Source organism: Halyomorpha halys, unplaced genomic scaffold, assembly GCF_000696795.3.
Source record: "Halyomorpha halys isolate HHAL.00 unplaced genomic scaffold, Hhal_1.1 Scaffold1102.1, whole genome shotgun sequence".
NCBI classification, from domain to species: domain Eukaryota; kingdom Metazoa; phylum Arthropoda; class Insecta; order Hemiptera; family Pentatomidae; genus Halyomorpha; species Halyomorpha halys.
The window spans coordinates 150,143-173,853 of NW_027109254.1; the positions used below are offsets into that span (position 1 = coordinate 150,143).

At 29.3% G+C, this 23,711-nt stretch overlaps 1 protein-coding gene across 2 annotated transcripts in view; it reads right to left on the bottom strand.

Moving 5' to 3' along the window:
• LOC106688304 (lysosomal alpha-glucosidase) overlaps nt 1-23,292 on the bottom strand; it is a 28,394-nt gene extending 5,102 nt beyond the window's left edge. Inside the window, exons 1-11 of one of the 2 annotated variants that reach the window (XM_014432695.2) lie at nt 22,589-23,292; nt 13,201-13,349; nt 11,253-11,427; nt 9,612-9,702; nt 8,694-8,862; nt 8,414-8,483; nt 5,296-5,400; nt 5,075-5,215; nt 4,259-4,375; nt 2,747-2,949; nt 740-876 (exon numbers count right to left, since the gene is read on the bottom strand). In XM_014432695.2, the coding sequence (XP_014288181.1) occupies nt 740-876; nt 2,747-2,949; nt 4,259-4,375; nt 5,075-5,215; nt 5,296-5,400; nt 8,414-8,483; nt 8,694-8,862; nt 9,612-9,702; nt 11,253-11,427; nt 13,201-13,349; nt 22,589-23,173 (1,942 nt within the window). In that variant the 5' untranslated portion in view covers nt 23,174-23,292. Of the gene's footprint in view, nt 1-739; nt 877-2,746; nt 2,950-4,258; nt 4,376-5,074; nt 5,216-5,295; nt 5,401-8,413; nt 8,484-8,693; nt 8,863-9,611; nt 9,703-11,252; nt 11,428-13,200; nt 13,350-14,527; nt 15,321-22,588 lie in introns of those variants that run through there. The other variant, XM_014432694.3, reaches the window with a different exon arrangement.
• Between the last annotated feature and the right edge of the window lie 419 nt (nt 23,293-23,711).

Consider the following 23,711-nt stretch of genomic DNA (forward strand, 5'->3'; position numbering starts at 1 on the left):
TATATGCATGTGTGTTCTCAACCACAGTCAAACTGTTTAAAATACTTTTAAAGGTTTTCTATACTAGTATACAAGACTGAAAGGTTTATAAAAGGAAGATGGTCCAGATAAGGTAAAAAAAACTCTAATAGTAGTAATAAACTATTTATTGTGAGCAAACATTTCGCTCCACTTTGCAGGGCTTACTATTCTTTACTAACCCACAAAGTAGGAAGTAAACACACACAAAAAAAATGATTTTTTTGTATTTACTTCTTTTCAGTAAGTCCTGATGAAGGCCAGTAAAGTGGGGCAAAACGAATAGTTTAATTAGTGAGTTTTTTTTACTGCACCTGAACTATCATCCTTTTATATGTTACACTATATCAATCTGGATCTAGCCGACTAAATATCTATTTGTAAATATATACTACAGATATTATTGTTGGGTCATTATAAATTAGCATTATTTTCAGCTTATTTTATTAAGTCATGAAAAAATTAACATCTGGACACTATGGACCATGTTTTGCTTTACACAGACTGTTTACTGAGGAAGACTTTAGGCTATATTGATGTGATAGACATCAATATATCAATAGTATAAAAGTGGTTCACAGTGTACAAACGAGCCGAGCCTTTTTTCATAACTTCATAATATAAACTGGAAATAATGCTAATTTAAAATGACCCAAAAATAATATCTGTAGTATATATTTACAAGAGAGAAATGCAATCAAGTGAAATCTGTCTAATCTACCTGATATAGATTGAGCCAAGTCATCCCATGATGACATAACATCACCGCTCCAGTGTCCAGCATAGTGGCCCAGCCCAGGGGAACTAGCTCTGGAGATGACCAACGGCCTCATACCATTTCTCACGTTCAGCATAGAGCTAAGTTAAATAATGCTGATTTAGTTTTATTTTTTTTATAAGACTCACTTAATATATTAAAATAAAACAAAATTAGCTTAAAAAAAATAACAAATTAATAAATAAAAGGAAGATGGTCCAGGTGCAGTAAAAAAAATCGAATAGTAATTCAACTATTTAATGTGAGCCAACACTTCCCCCAATGTCACAGAGCTTAGTGAATGGAAGTATACATAAAACTGTGGGTTTACTTTACCATTTTTGTGTTTAATTACATTAGTTAGCCCTGCAACGTGGAGTGAAACGGTGGCTCACATTAAATAGTTTAATTACTACTGGAGTTTTTTTTTTTTTACCGCAACCGGACCATCTTCCTTTTATATATTGCACGTGATCAATAAATGATCTTCCAATAAAGAAATAACATAGATTTTTTAAATAGGGAGGTGGAAAGAAATGTCATACTACAAGATATTTAGAAAGTCCATAACTTATAAAATTTTGTTACTAATTGACAGTAATAAAGAACACTTTGTTTTAATTTTTAATCATTAAAGCATTAAAAAAATCTTAAATAATAGTTTATTTTAATAAGAGAAAAATAAATAGTAAGTTATAAATTAAATTGAACTGTAACGAGGGAAAAACGATCAGAGTCAAATTTTATAATTTTTGTTTTATTCAATTAATTAGAGAGACCTACCTCTTATTTCTTCCTCAGAATTTCATAACACTTTCTTTGTAATACTAAGAAGTATGATCATTTCATCATATGAAAGAAGAGTAATATAGAAAACGTTTGTTTAATAGACATGACTTATAACTAAATTTGGAAAAAATGGACTTAGATAGTTTTTATTTTAGCACCCTCCCTTCAATTAATTTTTGCATGGTAAAGTTAGCAAAACTTAGTTAAGTTGGACATGAACTTAACTAATTCAGTGAAAAAAGCATATTTTATCATAATTGGAGAAGAAATATACACATACGCAATTCAGTAATAAATTGATAATATACAACAAGAGAACCACTATTACCCATATTAACTATACATATGAAATCAATTATTAAAAGAAAGATAAAATAAAGCCGGAATAAGGAAATCAAAAGTTGACTTTTTACAATCTGTTTACCGTGGTTATATTTATTTTGGAATGGAATACAAATAGTAAGTCATTGCAAAACCTATTGCTATTTAAAAAATACTGGAAGTTTAACCCCTTTTTTTACAGTATGTAATAGTTTTCTCTCTTTTTATTCAATGATTACTCCAGCCAAAAAAAAAAAAAAAACACATGCAGTAACTGACAGTAATATAATTAAAGAAGAGAATAGCTAAGATAATGCTCCTGAATACAGCATGATGACTGGCTTCAAACAAAAGGGGCTGAATAGATTTGCTTGCTGCTATGAGAGTATTGATGAAGGTAAATATCTTGTTGAGAGATAAAGTCAGTATTCAGAAGAAATGGGTTTTTTAACTGAAACATCAAAATGCATCTATATCTTCTCATACCAGTTTGAAACCCATAGTATTAAGCGAGTTTCAGTTTTGATGAATTATGCATCGCTAATCTATATTCAGGAGAATTACCATAACTACATTTCACAATCACAACATGAAAAACTACATAAAGGGTGATCAAAAATAAAAATTACATTAAGAAACATAGAATACTTTTGTGCAATCGCAACCTACTCATAAAATGTTCAAACTTTTTAAAGCTATAGAAGGTTATCAAACAATAAAAAATATAAATATAATTTAAAAACTAATTAATATTTCACTCAATTGTTAACTATTGATCAACATTACTATCAATACTATATTTATTACTCTATCCAATTTTCATATCATATTTAATTTTTAATAATACATATATAAACTCACAAAGCCGTAACAGCAGCTTCTAAGGTTGCATAGACGTTGTGCAAAGCATAATGCTGTACATCATGGTGCTTAGCAGACATGCAAATGGTTCTATAATTCAATTTCCCTCCATCCACATACGGAACAAATGGAGGATTCTCAAGCATGTTGTTTGGACAGCCATCTAAGCTTCCATCAATCATATTTGATGGCTCATTCATATCCTACAGAAATAATGAACTAAGTTTGTTTTAAGTTAAACAGCTAAAAAATATGTTTAAATATTTAATTTTAACATAGTGAGCAAAAAACCAAAGGTTTTTCAAATTGATTGAAAACAAACTACATAACAAGTCAATTGAAACTATAATAGAATATAAATACAGTAGACCCTCTCCTCATAGTATTACCAGATTAACATAAAGCTGAATAAAAGAAAATACTTAAATCATCAGTTAAAAAGGAAAAAGTAGATGCAAACTTCTTCCAAAATGTTATGTATAAGTTTTCCATTTTATTCTTTTGTAAACTTATTATTATTAATAAGTTAAAACCTATTAAACATCCCATTATCGTACTTCTTCATTCTTGGAATTGTATTTAACAGTAATTTTTCTGTCTCAATTAACCAATGCATTGTCGAAATTAAGCATTACAAATTTATATTTATAATTCAATATTTATACTGTTCTATGGAAAATGCCCCAATAATCCAGCATCCTATTAAAGTAGATCTAATTTTATCAAGTATGCATAAAATATTTTTTTTAATATACAAATCATAATAATGATCAAAAAGTTATTTATTTATTAAATTAAAGTAAAAAAAAAAATGTTCTATCTTATATTTATCCAAATATTTAGTCAATGTTCAACAAAAAGAAATAAGATTTAAATTCTGAGAAGCAATTTTGTTTTGTTTTATAAATAAAATTGTTTTCTAAATGTACCTTTTATCAAAATAAAGTAAGGGAAGGAGCTTAACAAAATATCAATAAATATGAGTGAATCAACCATAATACTATCTTCACAGATATCTATACCATTTCTATATTCTATTTTCAAAATTTGTATATGCCTCTACGATTTTTTACAACTGTAGCAAAATATCTTTAAAATATTGTTAAAATTATGGTTAAATAACTTTAAAATAACAAAAATTATCTAATTAGTAAGCAACTAGATCTTGAATAAAAGTGTGATTTCAAAGAAAATCAAAGCAATGAAGCTCTATTAATGAAATTAGATTCATACCTGATAGCTTATCAAAGATTATTTAAAAATAAGGGAAAAGTAAGCAGTCAAAGCAAATTAAAAATTTTTAAATAAAATAATAAAAAAAGAATGGCAGAGAAATAAATCAGCATCATGCAAGTCAAATTTTAAAAACAATACCAATCCCAAAACTATTTATTATATTCTATTTAAGGGAATTATTACAAATTATGTGAAACAAAAATAACAAAACATAGATAACTCTCTGTTTAGAAACTTGAATTCAGCAGAATATAATATCTAATAAAACAAACTTACGATCCATGCTCCATCAAATTTGAGCTGTGAATGGAAGTCTCTTATCATCTTTAACCAATAAGCAATAACCTGAGGATGACTAAAATCAGGGAACACAGTTGAATTATAATTCCATACCTAAAAATAAAGAAAAAAAATATAGATATATATATAAATTTTAAGTGAAAATAATCTACATAACAGCTACTTTTGGGATCACAACTATAAAAATATTATAGTCCTAGACCTAGTTGCAAAAGCTGAGATCAAATGTTTATTCTCATTTCCAAAAATAATTATTATTTAAATTGAAAGTTAAAAGTAGAATTTCAGTAAGAAAACTGGTCTGTGTAAGGTAATTCCAATATGTAAAAACTGTAAATCAAATTCGACTCACTTTATAATTTGTTTAATCTACGTTATATTTTAACAACTACATTTAGATAAGCAATTGGCATTGACATCCAATGTTTTAAACATTAATATATCCATTCCTTACCACCATACTCATTTACACAGTTTTCAATCTAAATTCTTTCAAATTGACATAAAGTCAAGACATAAGAGTCAGCCCAATGGGTTCGGGAGCTCTCCGCGGTCCTCCCAGCCTCATAAAGTGTGTACCATAAATAAAGTAAAAATCTGACAGTCAAGCATGATTCTGACTAAACCACTTCCTTGCACAACCGTTGGTCTAGTAACAGTATTTCCTTACAAAGTACAGCACCTCTTACCCTTCATGGGTTGTAGCGGAACAGATTCAATTTAAAAGCTTAAAAGGACCATAATTTAATAAATATAATAAAATAATACTGAATTAGATTTTTAAATAATCACCTTTGCATATAATGGTTTTTTTCCACTAGGATCTTTAATAAAAATGTCACTTTTTAATCCTTCATCATAAGGAGGATATGTTCCCGCTGCTTCACCACCACTCACTCCTGGGTCAATAAGGATAACATAATGCATGCCGATCTACAATAAACAGGAAAAATTAAATTATAAATCTGATTTGATTTAGATAGAACAAGTAATTTCAAGCAATAAATTCATACTTCATGCAGGTTATCAACAAATTTAGTTAGGCCATTGAAAGCAACATCATCAATTGTGAAGTCGTTTCTATTTATCATGTAGTCAAGATCTGTCCACTGGGTGTCCTGAAAAGACAATTAAAATATTATAATTAATTTTTGCTTCACAACAAAATAGGCAAATAGATCAATGTTTATACCAAAATCAAATGCTATAATGGTCATAAATCAATCAGTGTTGTGTTCAACATACATGAGGTATGGAGAAGCAAAAGGGTGTAAATCTCTATAATAATTAGACTGCACAATATTTCACCAAATGTATATTTTTATTTAAAATGTTTCAACTATAAAGCCATTATCAGGCATACTGAAAAAAAGGCTCAGTTTTATTAAATAACACAAGTATAAATCAGCACAGTTTTATGACTGAAACATTATTTTTCACATAATTGTTTGATATTAATTTTTTATTATAAAGCAATAAAAAAAAAAATGTAAGAGTTTTTCAGGTTTATAGACTTTTTTTTATTTATTATTTCTCCAAAATGGGATTGTTCCAGTTTATAAAATTTTTTTTTTAATTTAGGATTTGGAATAGCTTAACATTATTTTAAAAATCTATTTCTAATATAGTTTAAAAATTACTGATACTGTTTTTTAAAAACCTTAGTTCTGGTGATTATTTTTTAAAAAAACAGTATCAGTAATTTTTAAACTATATTAGAACTAGATTTTTAAAATATTGTTTAGCTATTCCAATCCCAAATTAAAAAATCTTAAAAAAAGTTTTTAAAAAATCTTAAAAACCTTAGTTCTGGTGATTGTTTTTTTAAAAAAACAGTATGAGTAATTTTTAAACTATACTAGAACTAGATTTTTAAAATATTGTTAAGCTATTCCAAATCCCAAATTAAAAAAAAATTGAATTAACTGGAACAATCCCATTTTGCAGAAATAATAAATAAAAAAAAGTCTATAAACCTGAAAAACTGCTACATTTTTTTTTTTATTGCTTTATTATAAAAAATTAATATCAAACAATTATGTGAAAAATTCATTTTTCTCAACATTAAAGATTTTATTCCTAATTCATGGCCTCATTCAAACCTACATTTAGAACAGCTGACATGGTGACATTTATATTTTAAAATATAACTAACTTTTAATGCTGTTTGGAAGCCTGAGACTGACAGATACAATATCTTTAAATTTGAGCCAGCTTTTTGAAATTTGTTCGTGGATTCGAACAATTCTGTTAGATAAACTTTTAATTAAGCTGCAATATCGCTGTGGTATTAGCCTCAATTCATCACCAAAATCACTTGCAGGATTTTAGGACTTTGGTTTTCAAGCTTTTGCTTTTTATTAAAGGATGGTCCTTTAAAAAAAATAATAAAAACTACTGAATTGCTTAGTGTTATTTACATTAAGCTTTAAACTGGAATAGGATGTAAGTTTTTTATTTAAATAATTACTTATTCTTTACAAATTGAACTAAACAAATTACTGTAATTTAAAAAAAAATGAAGATCAACTAGATCAAGATATTTTAATAACCCCTGTAGGTATTGAACCACGATATGCAGTTGCAACACAATATTTCCGAACTTAAATGGGAGTACTTTAATAGATAGCTCATCAAACAAAAAGTAAATTGCAGTTACAAGGTAGATTGATGTTTAGTTAAATTATTTGATTTCATAAGGGTATTTCGGCATCCCTACTTGATGATTAAATAAATAAATTATCACTTTAAAACCATGGCAAATGAGGAGAACAAACTAAATGTAGAATTACACCACTAAGATTTTAATTTGAATAACTTTCTAAGAGAGCAAAGATAACATTCTATTGATCAGATCATGAAAATACAGTGAGCGTGTAGATAGTTCATTTGTTTTACTAATTTTTATGGTTTTGTGTATCTTACCCTTACTAATTTTAAAGAAGTCCATAAGGTGTAATTGTATTACTATGAGCTTATATTTTCTTAAATTATGAAAATGTAGAGAGCCAATAACTAATTTAAAAATAAAAATAAATATATTTATTAAAAGTAAATATATAGACAATACAAAAAGATTACCAAATCCAATATTATGCTAGGAAAAAAGTAATAAAAACTGTTAGAAAAATTAAGTTCATATTTTTTTTTTCTTTTAATGATAAGACATTGAAATGCAAGCGCACATGAAGTAAATCTTGGCCAAAGAACGACAAACGACCACTTTTTTGGTTGAGATTGCATTAGAGTGTACTGGAGACAAATCAGAGCCAATAAACAAGTGGGTATTGGGCCCCCTTCCCTAGTGTAAACCTAATCCCTTAGTCTCTCTTTTAGTGGAAACCAAATACCATGGCTCCAACCCTATAATTTGAAGGCACCCACACACGCTAGGCAAATGAACGACAACCAAGTTGTAGATGAAAGACTGTTTTATTGTACCAATGCATTGGCATTTGTTCATTGGTCATCATAGGCACAATGTTTAGATCCCTCCAAGAGGATGAGACTAAGGGATTCAGTCTTCCCTAGGAGTGAATACCAACTCTTTGATGTTACTGCAAGAAGCCCCAATTTCAACTTAAATTGACACTTGAGTATACCAACAAACTATATACTTACCAAATGTATATGTGTATATACTTATAAACACACTCACACACATGTATAACCAAAGCCAATCAGTTTATTAGCCCTGATTTGCTTCCAGTACACACTAACCAAATCATGGATAGCGAAACAGTAAGCTGCTGTTTACTGACTGATATTTGCTTAGTTATATGTACAATGAATACCTAAGTTCTAATGGTCATTGTGGTGATGAGAGTTGTTTTTCAACTCCTTGGAAGTAATAGAACTGAGATAATAACTTATCTTCAATAAGGGTCACTTCACTGTCATTACAAGGAATCTAATGATATAACTATAATCAGATCCATTTGAGAGTTGACATATTTGAACAGCTTTAAAGTACAATTCCAAAACAGCATTAATTGAATTTATTGACACTAAACCTGGAAAACCCTTCTTCATTGCAAATGTTCCTTTCTCTTTGAGCTAGATTTTATAAATAAAAAACTTAACTCAACATTTTTCTTAAAATTAATATGTTCTTTATTAATTTTTACTTACAAAGGGTATTCCAGCATTCCTTGTTTGATTCCAAATCTTTGCCATATTATCAAGAGACTTGTATCCATATCTATAGATGAAATAGTCTAATAATTTCATGTTATGATTATTTGCAAACTATGTTATACAGAGAGCAACTGTTCACAAAAATATCTTTCACAAATGAACAAAAATTCTATGTTGAAAACCAAATATTGTTGAAAGTACTTAAAACAAATATAATAATCAATGAAGAGACAGTTGCTTCTATAGTTCATAACTTGGCAATTGTTTTCTATACCTGCAGAGATGGAAGCCAAGAGACCAATAAGGAGGAAGGTGAGGCTTTCCAATTGTTGAGACGTATTGGGTATTCACATCTAATGGGGTAGGTCCTAAGAAGACTCCTATTATCAAAGGACCACCCAGAATCCTATAGGTTATAGCAGGTGATGGTTGCAGAGCAACATCTAGCAAAAAAAAAATAGCAACTTATTTACGGCTATTTTAACACAAATATCTTCTTAATTAATTATCTTAATCTACCAAAAAATCAAAATGATAAAAATGTTTCCAAGAATATGTAAAGTTCAGCGAGATATCGAAAATAAAGTTTAACTGTCAGCCATACTTCTGCTATATTGGGAGATGAAGTGAAAGTAGTTCAGAAAGGATAAATTATACATTCATATTAAAACTAGAATCATTTTATTGTTTAACCCATCATTTTTAAAAATCTGATTTATGATCTATGATGTCATATTACTCAGTTGTTTGTAAGAATATATCAAAAAACTATAAGGTAAAAGTAAGAGTTACAAGCCACTCCACTGCTTGCCCTACTCTGATTATTATTGGGACATAGAAATAAGTTGAATATCCCAGTTACAAATGGATTTCAAAGCATGTCTCCAATCTTTGGTTCTTTACACAAAAATAAGAATCCATAGAAGACCAGGAAATATGACAGCAAAGAATACTTAGCCTTACCTGGTATAACCAAATACCAATTTAGTAACTATCCAAAAAATCATTTAAAACTTTTTTTGTTTACTTTTAAAACTTGATTTAAAAATTGAAAACGGTTAAAATCAGCTAGTCATATTTCAAGCCATCATTGCTTTAGAAAATATAGTTAAAATATATATACCTCCATCATCTTCCATATATTTGTAAATTATAAAATGGTATGAACTTATGAACAAGAATAACTTCTCACCCAGAGAATATGAGGTACTAACAAAAACACCATGCGCTGACCCATCAGGTTCCAATCCCATATAAATGGGGTGGGACCCATAACCATTCACCTGAAATAAAAAGATTAAACAAAGTAAATAAAAAAATTTAATAGAATTTACAAAATATTTCTTAATCTAAACATAAGAAAATTAATAAACATATATGTACAGAAACCTGCTTTTTAAAGATTTCAATATCTAACACTGTTACAGTTTAAATTTTAGAGGTATAAATTAATTTCCAACACCTATCTGGATTACAATAGATGCTGAGAAAAATGTGCACTAATGCCATGCAGAGGATATAAAAAAGGCAGGAGACAGTGAGAGCATGGTTGGCAGTAACGTACCTATGAGTTGTGTTGATAGTCAGAAAGAACTATGACAACTTTGAGCTAGATAATTACTGTTAACAAATCTAGTCTTTCTTACTTCTGGAAGAGATCGGGACGGTACCCAAAACAGTGTTCTGAAAATGAATGCCGACAGTGATAAGAGAGAAGAACTAAATTACAAGCATCCACGTGGTTTAGATTACACTAAGTTAATATTTTTTTTATTGTACTACATTGATTTTATTTTTGACTATTAGGTGTATTATTTTTTTTTTTTTTACTACAGTAAGTATAGAAGGTTTTATTTTGGAATTAAATTCTTTCTTTCATTTTCAGTTGCTTTATATTCTGTAATAATTATAAAGAATAAAGTTCCCCAGGTAAGGGATAGGAGCATCCCTTGGTCAAAATAAGAGATTTAAGTAAGTAATATCTAAACAATTGTAAATTAATTCAGTAATTAAACTTAGAGTTTTTTGTTTTTATTGTTTGATTGATAAGGCTTAAGAATAGTAAGAAAATTGGGGAAAATGAAACTAATTTATTAGTTTTTAAGAAAATTCAATAAAAAGTGTCCAAGAAAAGAGAATCTTCCCAACATTATGTACAATTCTTCATTTAATGTTATACTTCTTATATATACTTTTTGGCAATAGTACGATTTAGAAAAAAAAAATTAAAATTAAAAAAAATCTTTAAATAAATAAGACTTTTATAGAAGGAAATATTTCAATTAACCTAAAAAAATATTAATAATTTATAATTCTAAGTATCATAAACAAATTTAAATGGCGTTCTTATTGATTTATTTATACATTAATCATTCATAAATGTGTTGAAATATGAAAATTTTATTCTCCTAAGCGAAGAGTATATCATTGCAATGCAAATTTATTGTTGACAAATTTTTGACATTGGTATTCAAAATAAAATAAATATATATTATAATTAGCAAAAATATTCAAAATAAATTTTAATGGAGCATAAATTGGTAAAACTTCATTCCATATATAAATCAGCTTGAAACTATTTGGAATAGATGGAGGTTTTTTTTCTTGACTAAATTTTAGTATGACAAGGTTATACAATATTTTAAAACTATGTAGAACAATGTTAATTTATTCTTTTTTGGTAAAATGCATAACATGTGAAGATTATTTTAATACATAAATATTGAAACCAACAAATAGAATACAATAAACAATAAAGAAGTATCTCACAGTAGAGCTAAAGAAATCCAATTTAATTGTTCTGTTACTTCAATAATAATAAAGAAATACTCACATTATTGGCTGGAGTTCTGTCATGGTTATGCATAGTAACTATTCTCCAGTCAGTTCCAACTCTAAATTTATGTCTTGAATCACCCAAACCGTAAATGTTGTCAGTCGGAAGTCGAGCTGAGAACTGTATGAACTGATCAGAAAATGTGAATCCACCAACATCTTCAGTATCAAAGCTACATAAACAGTAAATATGCTATTTTGTTTATACAAGTACTTTTAATGGATAGTATGTTTTTAAAAAATAGGCTAAAATTTAAAATATTTACTGATTTAACTTTTGAACTAACACATCAAAAATAACTAAACAAATAAACTTCATTTTGGGTAATCTTATTACTCCTAGGTCACAAATATTTTTCTTAAATTAGTCATAGTGATAACAAACATTTTAAAAACCATTTTAACAAAATAAATAAGTTTATTTAAATTAGAAACTTTGAAATTTATAAAAGATAGTACAATTGAATAAAATTTTAAGGTGATGCTGAACTAGAGTTGACTGTTACATTTTTTTTAACTAATAAACAAAATTAATATGGATATAATTATGAAAGGAGTATCAAGATTATTACATCTTTTGATTTATAAATGAAATACTACTAGCTACATTAAAAGAAATGAATAGTAAAAAATGGATACAAATAAATATTATAAAAGGAAGCTGAAACTAGAATTAAAAAAATAGAGTAAAAAAAAAATTAATAAGAAATTTTTTTCATAAATGATGTGAAACAAAATATTATAATATATTATTGTGATGATAACATTTACAATTTTGCAAAGTGTATTACAATAGCAGACATTATAGTTATGTTTTCATTATTTCTGAACGTCATAATAGCTTTATACATGAAATAATGCAAAGCGAATCCCATTTACAGCAAATAACAGGTACTCCATTATATACTCTACATTGAATAAGCACCATTTTGTTAGATTGCAAACTGTGTCATTCTATATTTAAACAATTGATAATAAACTTTAATTCGATATAAGGTGTACCACTATGCATGTTCACTCCCACTAACCTCAAAAATGATTGAAAATATTATTTGATGTTTCTGGATCATAACATATGCATGCAATATATCTTTTGAGGATATTGATTATTTAATCATCTGTGGCATACTTAACTCTAAAATTTTTAACGGAAAGGGGAACATTTTCTTTATGTATTTTAATAGTAAATCAGATTTTAATTCATATTTGGAACTCTTTTGAACTGAAGTGTTCTGATGTTAACATAAAACATAAAGTGCCAAAAATAAAAATAAAAAAATAAGAAAAAGTTAACCGTTTTTTATTTGTATGATTTCTGCATAAGCGAAGTAAACAAAAAAGTTTAGAACTAACTTGTTTTAGAATACAATTTTCTATAACACTCCATCATTATAATTTGAGTTTCCTGTACTAGTTGAGGAGACTAAAATGATGAAGTCACCATTAAGAAATGCCTGAATTATGATGACAGATTATTGTGATAAACAGAATTTTGAAACAATTTTTTTAATTTTCCATTGTTTGCAAGCGCATCTTCAAAAACAGTAAAAAATTGTTTCTGGGGATTTACCCTTTGAAGATACATCTTATCAAAAATATGCTCAAATTAGTCTTAAAATTTGTGTTACAATCATAATTGATAGAAAAAACTACTTTGTTCCATTAGGAATTTCAGAGTTGCAGTGGAGAAGGTTAGGAAAATTAACAATATCCTTAAAAGATAAACCACATACCACAGTTATAGCGCAGTGAAAATCAAATAAAAAATTAAAAAGTTTATAGAAGTGAATCGGTATAATTCCAAAAAAAATTTCACATCTCCCTATTTTTCAGAAATTATCGAATAAGTTGAAAACACAAGTCATGGTTTGCACTTAACCAAAACTTGTTTCCAAGCTAAAAGTATATAATAATTTTATTGTAATTTAAAAATAATAAAAGCTTACATGGTAAGGTTGTTACTGCTCCTAATAATTTTGAAACCAGTTGAATTAGGGTTCAAGTCAAATCTGTATAAAGGAGCTTCTAGGACTTTGCGAGCAGTAGGTAGTTCTGGAACTGGACTCTCGTACCTAGTATTTTTTTCATCTGTTATCTGAAATAATTATAAATTTAATAAAAAATACTATACATTTCAACAATTTGAAATAATTATAATTATAACAAAAAATACAAAGCATCACAACAATTCGAAAGCCCCCAATAAGGCACTTATTGGCACTAACAATAAGTATGTTTTACTTCAGAGTAGTTTATAAGAGATTACACAATTATACATAATAAGTTATCAGACCATTTTTGTTAAAATATAACTACTTAAAAACTTAAGGAGATTAACTCTGTCTCATAAAGGATAAATACATAAAAAAAGATGTGGCTAGTGAGGAATCGCAAATGGATAGCATAACAACCATAGATCCCAACAGGACAACAGCCATCATGGCACTAATATTTTGCTATTTATCTTTTTTATATGTATTTTCAAAGAAATACTGCATGGCCTAATGTACCAAAGTTGTCCGTCCGAAGTAACATGGAAATAGTTAAGTAAAAGTATGTTGAAAATAAAGAATAATTGAAGACAAGAGACATAACTTATTTTACTTGAGTAGAAATAGGATAAGCACAACAGTGTAGTGTAGCACAATTTTTTGTGAAGACAAATACTTAAGTCAATATGAGGGGGGATTATTATTTAACAGAATTAAAGTCCTTTTCAAATTATAAGTTATAACGGTTTTCATAGCAAAATATTCAACCAATGGTATGTAAACCAAGGCAATAGATTATTTTAAACTTGAGTTGAGACAAAACTTCACACGTCAATATATGACAACAATTAGGATAAAAATTCTACATTTAAGAGCTTATACAAATACAAATGGTAGACATTAGAAGTCGGGAACTGTGAACTAATATGTACATTGATAATTTTACAAAAGAGTTGTTTCATAGAATAACTTCTAATATTCAACAAATTATAAAAAATAATAAAGTAATGTAATCAAATGAAAACAATACATTTTATTAGTGACTATTACTTAATTAAAATTATTATAAATAAAAATAAATATGCACTGTTTATTAATATACTGCTGCTTTGCTTTGATAGAGACACAACTTTAGAAAAATGATTTTCTTTTGTATTGGCTATAATCCAAAGATGGTAAAATTATAGTAGAGAGACAAGGATTAGAACAAATGTAGTAAAAAACAAACACAAATAATAAAAATAAAGATGAAGAAATGTTTATTATGGAAATTTAAAAATACCTTGATCAGTAAAATCTCATCTGATATAAACTGAACGTCCATGAATAATTTTGGAAGATCCTTGGGATAAGGTGACTTAAATTGCTGAGAGAGAGTAGCATTGTATCCAAACTGTGTTTTCATAAATGATGTATACTTGTAGCTACTGTACTGCTTAGGATAGAAACAATTCGGAATATGTTCAGCTGTTGTATTAAAATAACAGCAACCCCGGGCAGAGCATGCTTTTTCACTAACTTGTCCTCTAGGAAAGCAGTCAAATTTATCATTGTCAGCAATATTTGAGCAACGGTCTGGACCAGGAACAGGAGGTGAAGGTAAATCAAAGGAAAAAATACCTTCATCGTTCAAAGGTGTTCTAAACTTTTGCCTTAAAGGAGAATAATACTTTTTCAGAAATGAGCCATAATGTGATTCCCAAACACTATTCAAGCTAGTGTTGAACCGAGTGGCCTCCCTCAACTGAAGGAGATGAAGTCTATTCTCATTAAAACACATAACATTACCTAAAATGAGAAGTGTAAATGCCACAACAGGAAACACGAAAAAGAGTAATATTGTCATACATCTTCTCCAACGGGATTCAGGTAATATTTCAAATTTCTGTTCTGGGACTGGCAGTAGAAGAGGGGGCTTTTTTTCTTTGAACCCAGGTGAAAACACCATTTTTGCTACTTCTAATCTCAACTAAACACAAAAAATCTAATGCATTTCAATAATTCGAAATTTAAAATAAACAAAGAAACAAAATGATAACCAGCACACAACACTGATAAAACCACTATCACAACAGGCGAGAGACTGAACTTGCCACTGCGCGCAACAGCGCCCTTGGGTTAGGCACCTTGAACGCCTTCCCTAACTAATAAACTTTAAAAGGAACTTTCGAATTTTTAAACTGAAGGTGCCAATTGTTTTAGTCGTTTAATAATGATTTTTTTCAAATAATTAAATGTGCCAACAACTTAAAGAAGGAAAATTGATAAATTTTGTTATTATATTTCAATTTACTACATAAGAGCGTGGTATTTCAAGTCTTTGTAACTGTCAAACAGACTAAAATCATTTGGTTTTGTTGACCCAAAAAAATATCTTCGATAAAATATTGTTTCTAAAACCATAGGAGGTTTGCAAATTTACAGCTTGATTACGTAAACCGGCGTTTTTATGCAATGAACACCGTGCAGGTGAAGAGACCATCTAAGCTAACATTACAATTTAAATTTTGTAGTAATTCTCAGAGTAATTAATAAGTATCGTTGCTTTGGTTGTAAAACCTTATAACTCTGAAAAAAAAAAACACCAAAAAACTAATGTTTCATTCTAGAGATATCTGGATTGAATTTTCGAAGTCAGAAAGATTTATTTAGGTATGCAACAAAACGTTACTTAAAACGATATGGAATGATGCGTTTAGTTTTTATTATATTTTAAAAATTAAAATAATGTATTTTATTTTTTTGAATGACAATGTATTGTGATGAGCTGTGGCTTAAGCGACAATATATTGTCATTTGATATTCATTGTTAGACAAAAAGATTAAACTAGGATAAGTTGTGCACAGAATGAATTCTCAAATTTGTATTATTAATTATGAAATGCAATAAATCAATGTAAGCTTTTTCACCAACAATTTCAATTTATTTTCAGGTTGGTTTGAATAAATTAATATTTGATCTTTATTATTTAATTATTCGGTTTTATATTTTGTAGGCTCTAAGTGCTTATTTTATTTTATTTCACAGAAAATTTCTATTATTATGTTTACTTTTATTTAACAACGGTGATAAAACGTAAAAATGAAGAAATGTATTTATTATTTTTAAGCCGCACAAATAATTTTATTTTTATTTAGAACGAATAATTCTATGCATCATTTTAACAAGCAAAGGAATCATTTCTACTTTATAGATTGATAAAAAAAAAGGTGTAATACAATTATCTATAAATCATTTGGTTGTCAATCTCTAATAAATTGGTTGTGCGAATACTACTTGAAAATCACCATTAAATTAACGTTAATAGGTTTTAAATGCCAGGTTTTCTACGACTTTAAAGTAAGTTATTACATTCAGTCCCAGCAATTGAAGAGAGGATAGTAACTTTTGTATGATGAATAAATCTGGACTTCCCCACTCTGGCTAAAATAGGATGACAATCTAATCTGTAGGATAACACGCCCATTCTGCCCTAGTTGAAGTATGTAAGGGAGATAAATCAAATCAACTAACAAAGAACAAGGTTATCTAAACAGGAAAATATTGGGTTTCACATCAAATTAATCGCACTAGATCAAAATCTAGGAATGTAGAAAGAACATATTAAAATGTAATTATTACAAAACCCTCACCAAACCCCGCATTTTAAACGAATAAAAAATAATTTAATTAAATTAAAAAAAAACAACGGAAAAACCTTCATCTTATACTTCCATGAGAGGGGATGTTCTTGCATATCTCACGAAGCATATTGGATTGTTTGTAATATCTTTAAAAAATAACGAAACTTGGTGCCTTTCACATCAGATTGAAACCCAAGACTTCTGAAAACACATTAATACACTTACTTTATATTTGCACGTGTGTTTTATGTTACACTTTGTTTACACAAAAGCTTTCTGTACGGTGACATTCACTGTTATAATGGGACTGAATATAATTGCCAAATGCGGTAGCGTTTAGTGGAAGGCACTCAACTACTGTATCAAGTTTCATTATTTTTTATGGACATCGCTAACAATATACTTAGTTTAAGGAAATATACAAGAACATCCCAGAACATTCTCTAAGAAGAAATAGTAATATAAACATAGAGCTTCGTCGTCAGTCTGCGTCGTTGTTTTTTTTCAAATTAAATTATTTATTATTGGTACGTTTTAAGTTTTTCATGTATTAATATTTTATATTTTAATCCATTTCCTTTTACAAGAAATATGAAGAATGTCCATCGAGTATAGATACTTAAGTTAAAGTATCGTACCAAAAAGATTGTTGGTACTCTAGTGGAATCACGTTTCCGAGTTCAGTTCAGAAGTGTTAACAATGAGTTAGGTTAGGTTTGAACAAGTTATACTCATGGGGTGCCATAGTAATTAATTGTATTATATAAAATATTTTTTTTCTACTACAAGGGCGAATCTGCTAGAGGTTGCAAAATAATTAGATTCGGAGACGTGTGTAATATTTTATGACCTAACATCTTAGTTTCATTGTAGACCTGATAGTTGGAAATATCTAGTTGTATTTCAAAGTTTAATTAGAATTGGTAACCCCACGTTCTTAATCTCGGATGATTTTAATGTGCTGACTATATCTGCCACCAGGTGAACTCAATCTTTTAAGAAGGTTACAAAATATAATAAAATAATTTTTCGATTTTTTGAGCTCAAATTGTTGAAATAACTCACTGAGAAGCTTAAGACATCGAACTCCAAAATCAGTTGGGGGGTTCGCTCAAAATAGAACCCAAAGAAACAGACTGACAGATTTAGCAGACTTAATTTTATATTTTGAGGTGAAATTGAGCCATAAAATTTCAAAGCTGATTATGTGGTTATGTTACACCCTTTAACACACTTCCCTCCTTTTGGCTTCGTCGCATGTGATGCATCCCACGCCAAAGTATCCAATAGGTCCACAAAGGTATTATTAGAAACTTATAGATGATAAGTCTGCTGGACAATATGTTGCGTCGGTTATGTAACCTGGAAAAGTGGTTAAAAACTAGAATATATTAGAAAATTGACACTATTTTCAAAAGATAGACCAGACTCCACTACGGGGGCCGTTCGTAGCCGTGGGGGTGGAGGTGAAGATCTTTACAATCCGGAATTGACTTTCGTTTCTGTGGCAAAATTAAAACTTTACCCGCAATGGGTAGAATAGGGAGGTATCCTTTTGATAAGACTAGGATCTGAATAAAGTAGAATAACGCCTGCATGAATCCGAATACCTTCTACTCATAACTAAGCGCGTATGTTGTATTATCCCAGGCATCATTTAAGTGTAGAGCTAACACATATCTGGAAGATGCAAGTTATCGTATCTGGCTTTGTTTTGTTTTCGTAAACCATTACAAATTGTAATATTAACTTGTAATAATTTAGCATCTTGAAAAATAAAACTTGTGTTCATTATGATGTCATCGAGATATGGCCATCCTTTCTTTTTTAATCAACTCCTCTTATCTCCTGGGAAATAATCTATGACGCCCTATCCCTTCAGCAGACTCATGGTACTGAAGAACGAATATCATACGAGCAATAAATTTATTTTATTTTGTTGTTTTTCTTATTTCGTTTATTTTTATAATTCGTTGCTCATAGTGGGTTTTCCTTAAAAATTTTAACTCCATAAGAGAAACTGCTTTTTACTTTGTCTCTAAATGATTGTGTAACTAATTTGAAAACTAAAGCCTCCCATTAGAATCCTGAGTTTAATAACATTTAATTAAGAAGGAAATCCATCCAACAAAACAAAAATACTCATGGCATATAAAGCACTTCGAAACAATTCTTAACTATTATTTTAGTTGTAAAAATTGAAATCAACATAGAAACTGTTTTAAATCACAATCCAGTGACGGGTTTTATTTTAAAAATCGTCTGTATCAAATGTTCGTTCTTTTCAAAGTGAATAGAATTCTAAGGGAACATGCCCAAATACTTATTTAATTAATTTAAAAATTTAGCAATGCTTTCAGAAACATGTGTCAACAATTCAATAAATCTTTGCTAATAATAATCCCAATCGCATTTTTTTTTATATACAGGGAATCAGAGAAGTCAGAATTGTGGACCTTACAAACAGTTACATCACGCTTTAATTATAGAGATTGTTCCCTATATATTTACAAACTACAGATGGACCCATAGTACAAGTATTTGCTAATACAGATCTGATTTAAATGATTTTAGTTTTTTATTGTAGAAAATCTCACCATCTTTCAAATAAGTGGAATTAAACCACTTAAGAGTTCAAATTTATTGAAAACTGGGCTTATTGCCCATATAGCGCGGAGGGAATATCAATTAAAAATTTAATCGTTTTTTCTTTTTATGGCTGAAGTACACATTAATTGATCCAGGTTGGAATCGAACCCACAAGGTTATGATCCAAGCACTCTGGGATCCTCGCCCCAACATGATCTGTTATCAGGTCTTTAATTTCAACTTTATAGGCATTGTGCTTTTTGAGTTACACTGATCAATATGTCAATGAATGATTGTAACAGCATAGTATAATAGATGTTACTGATATTCCAGTAATATTTAAATTATCAGAAGTATATACCTAAGAAAGAAAGAAAAAAAAACCTTTTAATCTGTAGAACCTTAGAGCCTGGGGCAAGTGGTCCCTCCTTTTATTCACACCTCCAGTCCTACGTCTTTGGTAAGGTGGGAGGAGGAGTGTATTCGAATGTAACATAAAAACTCCTGATGAAAACAAGACATCACAACCTATCTCTGATCCACAATTGAAATACTTTGGAATTTATATTCTTGTAGGTTTTTACTTTTCAAGAACTAATGAAGACTAAGCATAGACAACTTCTACTAACTTTCCCAAACTAGTTATATTAACGATGCATATTATTGCCGAGAATATTGTATGAGAAGATGGTTAGATCTCGATCCGTGAAGAACACAAATGAGTAAAAACATAAGTGCCAACGTTTCGGCCAGAATTTCAGGACCTCATCTGGGCTATGAACAAAAATTGCATATAGTGCATTAATACAATTAGTAATTTTTGTTATTCATTTTATAATGAATATAATTATGTAATATACGGTAATATAAGTTCTTGGAGTAAGTAACTTAATTCCATTTCCATGAAACACTTCGTAAAATAGACACTGTTAACCAATAACTTTCCGTATATCATAAACAAACCTAACCATAACAACCAAAATCGTCTCCCCTCTTTTGCTAGTTCTTCACAACACCTTTTATTGACAACACCTTCACAACCCTTATATCGATCTCTACCATATTTCCTCTGTCTTTCTGATAACATCCTATTTTCAAATTCTGTAAAGCTTTCCTTTGAATATCTTGAGGAGTACAATTGCCTAAATTGAATGGTTCATAAGATATGCTATCAGCAAAATTACGTAACTAGATTGCTAATAGATCGTAGATTGGGATGGTGTTTTGGGTTCATATTAATGATTGAACACGTTAAAAATGTTTGAAATATTTGTTGTAATGAAAATATTCTAAATTCCTCAAAATCGTCAACCTGGAGGTTTTTTAACGCTGTTTTCTTTCTTGTATTTATCATCTCCTCTTCTCTCTATACTACTTCTTGTTCAGCTATAATACATAGATTTTTTTAAAGATTAGCTGCACAGCACTCATCATGAAACCACGCAGACTATATTTCTATACTTAGATATTCACTAATATCTCTTCAGCAACTTCATATCATCATTCCGGAATATTAAAAAAACAAAGAAAACAACACCTACATCTACCGGACTGATGTTGAAGTTTCTCAGGATGTAATTCATTAGGTTGCCACTAGATAGCTTGATAATCGGAAGTATTTAAGAAAACTATTTGTTGTTAATTAACATTCTATATTTTTCTGTAAATATGTACATATCACGACCTCAATTCCTAAACCTCTAAACTAAATTATTTATCTGAAGTAAAGCTTTTAATCTTGAAGATTGGGATAGCACTTTTATGATTCTCATACCTTTGAGTACCAGTGAGTTCTCAAAGTGCGATTTTTGTTCTTAACACTCACAAAGAAAATAAATAAAAAAATGAATGTTCCAGTTTCAAAAGCTTCACTCAGAACATTGTTGTAAGCAAATATTACGGAATTTATTCTCTTGCGTCTGGACTATAGTAATAGCGAAGCATTACTGGATCTCCTAGTTTGAGATAAAAATTAATCCAGCATGAAAGAATTAGAATATAATTTTATTGTATTTCAAGTATTTTACCGGTTAAATAAATTCAAACGATAGTGATTAGAAATATGATAATGCACCCTATTACGTTTCCAACACAACACTACACTATGACCTACATATCCCTTTTGTTGACCTCATACCAACCAAATTCCATATAAACCTTTCCAACCATCCTAATCCTTTGGTTCAAACCTTATCTAGTTCCACCCATCGCTACAGCCCACCAAGAAGGTTGAAACGGCAGTGGCCAAGAGACTTATTAAAATAAAAATTGACAATTGGAGTTCTGGCAATGGTCAGATTCTCCACTCAATTTGAGTGTTTGCGGCTTTAGAGCATTTGCTCAGGCTCCACTGACTCACTACCAGTGATGCGGCGAGAGGGATGCACTGGGATCTTTGGAGCTCTGCTCTACCCCTCACACGTGGGGGATAGAGTGGGCTCAGGGATCCTCAGGTCGATTGTGTAAATATTGTATATTAGAGTGTAAATGTGACTAGAGACTATATTAATTTATCATCATGTTATTTTATTTATTCATTTTTCATACAGATAGTTTGATTATGTTCATTTTGTTTATTCTTCTGTTTGTATATATTTTAAGAGAGTTTTTTAAAAATTTATTTAATTTAATTTTAGTATGTATGAGATCATTCATCACTATTACCTATTGTCCACAACTGTGTGGCAGATTGTAATATCTATCAATAAATAAAAAAGTAGTATTGATAAAAAAAAATCTGTATTTAAGTGATTTTTTCTTTTTTCTCTTCTGAGGATGTCCTAATCAGCAAAAAGTTTAATAATCATTTATTTAATGACATTTTAATGATTTGACAAAAGTCTATCAATAAATAAAAGAATATCATTTAAAAAAAAAAGAAATATAAAAACTATTAAATAGAATAAAATTTCATAAAATAATTGTTCACTAGTAATAAATTTATATTCCCGTAAATGAAAGCACTTCAATTTCAATAGTGAATATTAATCTCTCAAAATTATCACCAAGAAATATAAGAACTACCAACAAATGACATAAATAACACAATTGACAATTATAATACTCATATCATAAAAAGCAAATAAAGCAAACATATTAAGAGATGATTAATAAGGATAATTAAACATACCTTGATCAGTAAAAACTCATCTGATATGAATTGAACGTCCATAAATAACTTCGGAAATTCGTTGGGATAAGGTGACTTAAACTGCTGAGCCAGAGTTGCATTGTATCCGTGCTCTGTTTTTGTAAATGAAGTATACTTGTAGCTGTTATACTCAGTAGGATAGTAACAATATGGAATATGGGGTAGCGGTGAAGCATAATAACAACAACCCTTGGAAGTGCATGATTCTTCGCTACTTTGTCCCCGAGGTAAGCAGTCAAATTTATCTTTGTCGGCAATATTTGAGCAACGGTCTGAACCAGGTACAGGGACTGGAGGTAAATCATTGGAAAAAATATCTTCATCATTAAGTGTTCTAAACTTTTGCCTATCGGGAGAATAGTAATTTTTCAGAAACGGGCCATAATTCGATTCCCAAACACTATCTAAATTGTTATGAATGCGAAGTCTATCTTCATTAAAACACACGACATTACCCAAAATCAGAAATGTAACTGTCAAAACAGGAAATATAAAGAAATTATTTCCTAGTAATAGGTGTACGATAGGCGGTTTTTTTTCTTTGAACCCGGGGGAAAAGACCATTTTCGCAATTTCGGTTCTTGCCTAACTCGATAAATGTAATCTATTTCAGGATTTCTTGACTTGTTGCATACAAAGAATCAGAGTGGAAGAGCTACCTCAAGATACTGATAAAACTACAACAGGACGGGCAACGCTACTCGTTTTTAAAAGCTTGGAGCCTGACTTTAGATGGAATGTCGAATTTGTCCGAATGCAGACGGAGGCTACCGATCTCGGACCCTTAATAATATCATAAATAAAACTGATAATAAATCAATCATCTTCTGTTAAGAGCCATTTCATGAAAAAAAAATTAAAAAAGCCTGCCAGGTGCATAAGTACTGGGGAAGTAGGTACATATTAATTTTATTTTAACATTACAAAACTAATTTTATTATTTTTAAATTATAATTAATTTGTTTTTGTCGTTTTAGAATAAAATCCTACGGGAGGAGCCCGTGTTTGGAAAATGTGTGTTTAGGAAAATACATGACAAAAGATATGTAATCAAATAAAATTAACAGAGTTCCATATTGATCCTGATTCCCAACTGTTCTCC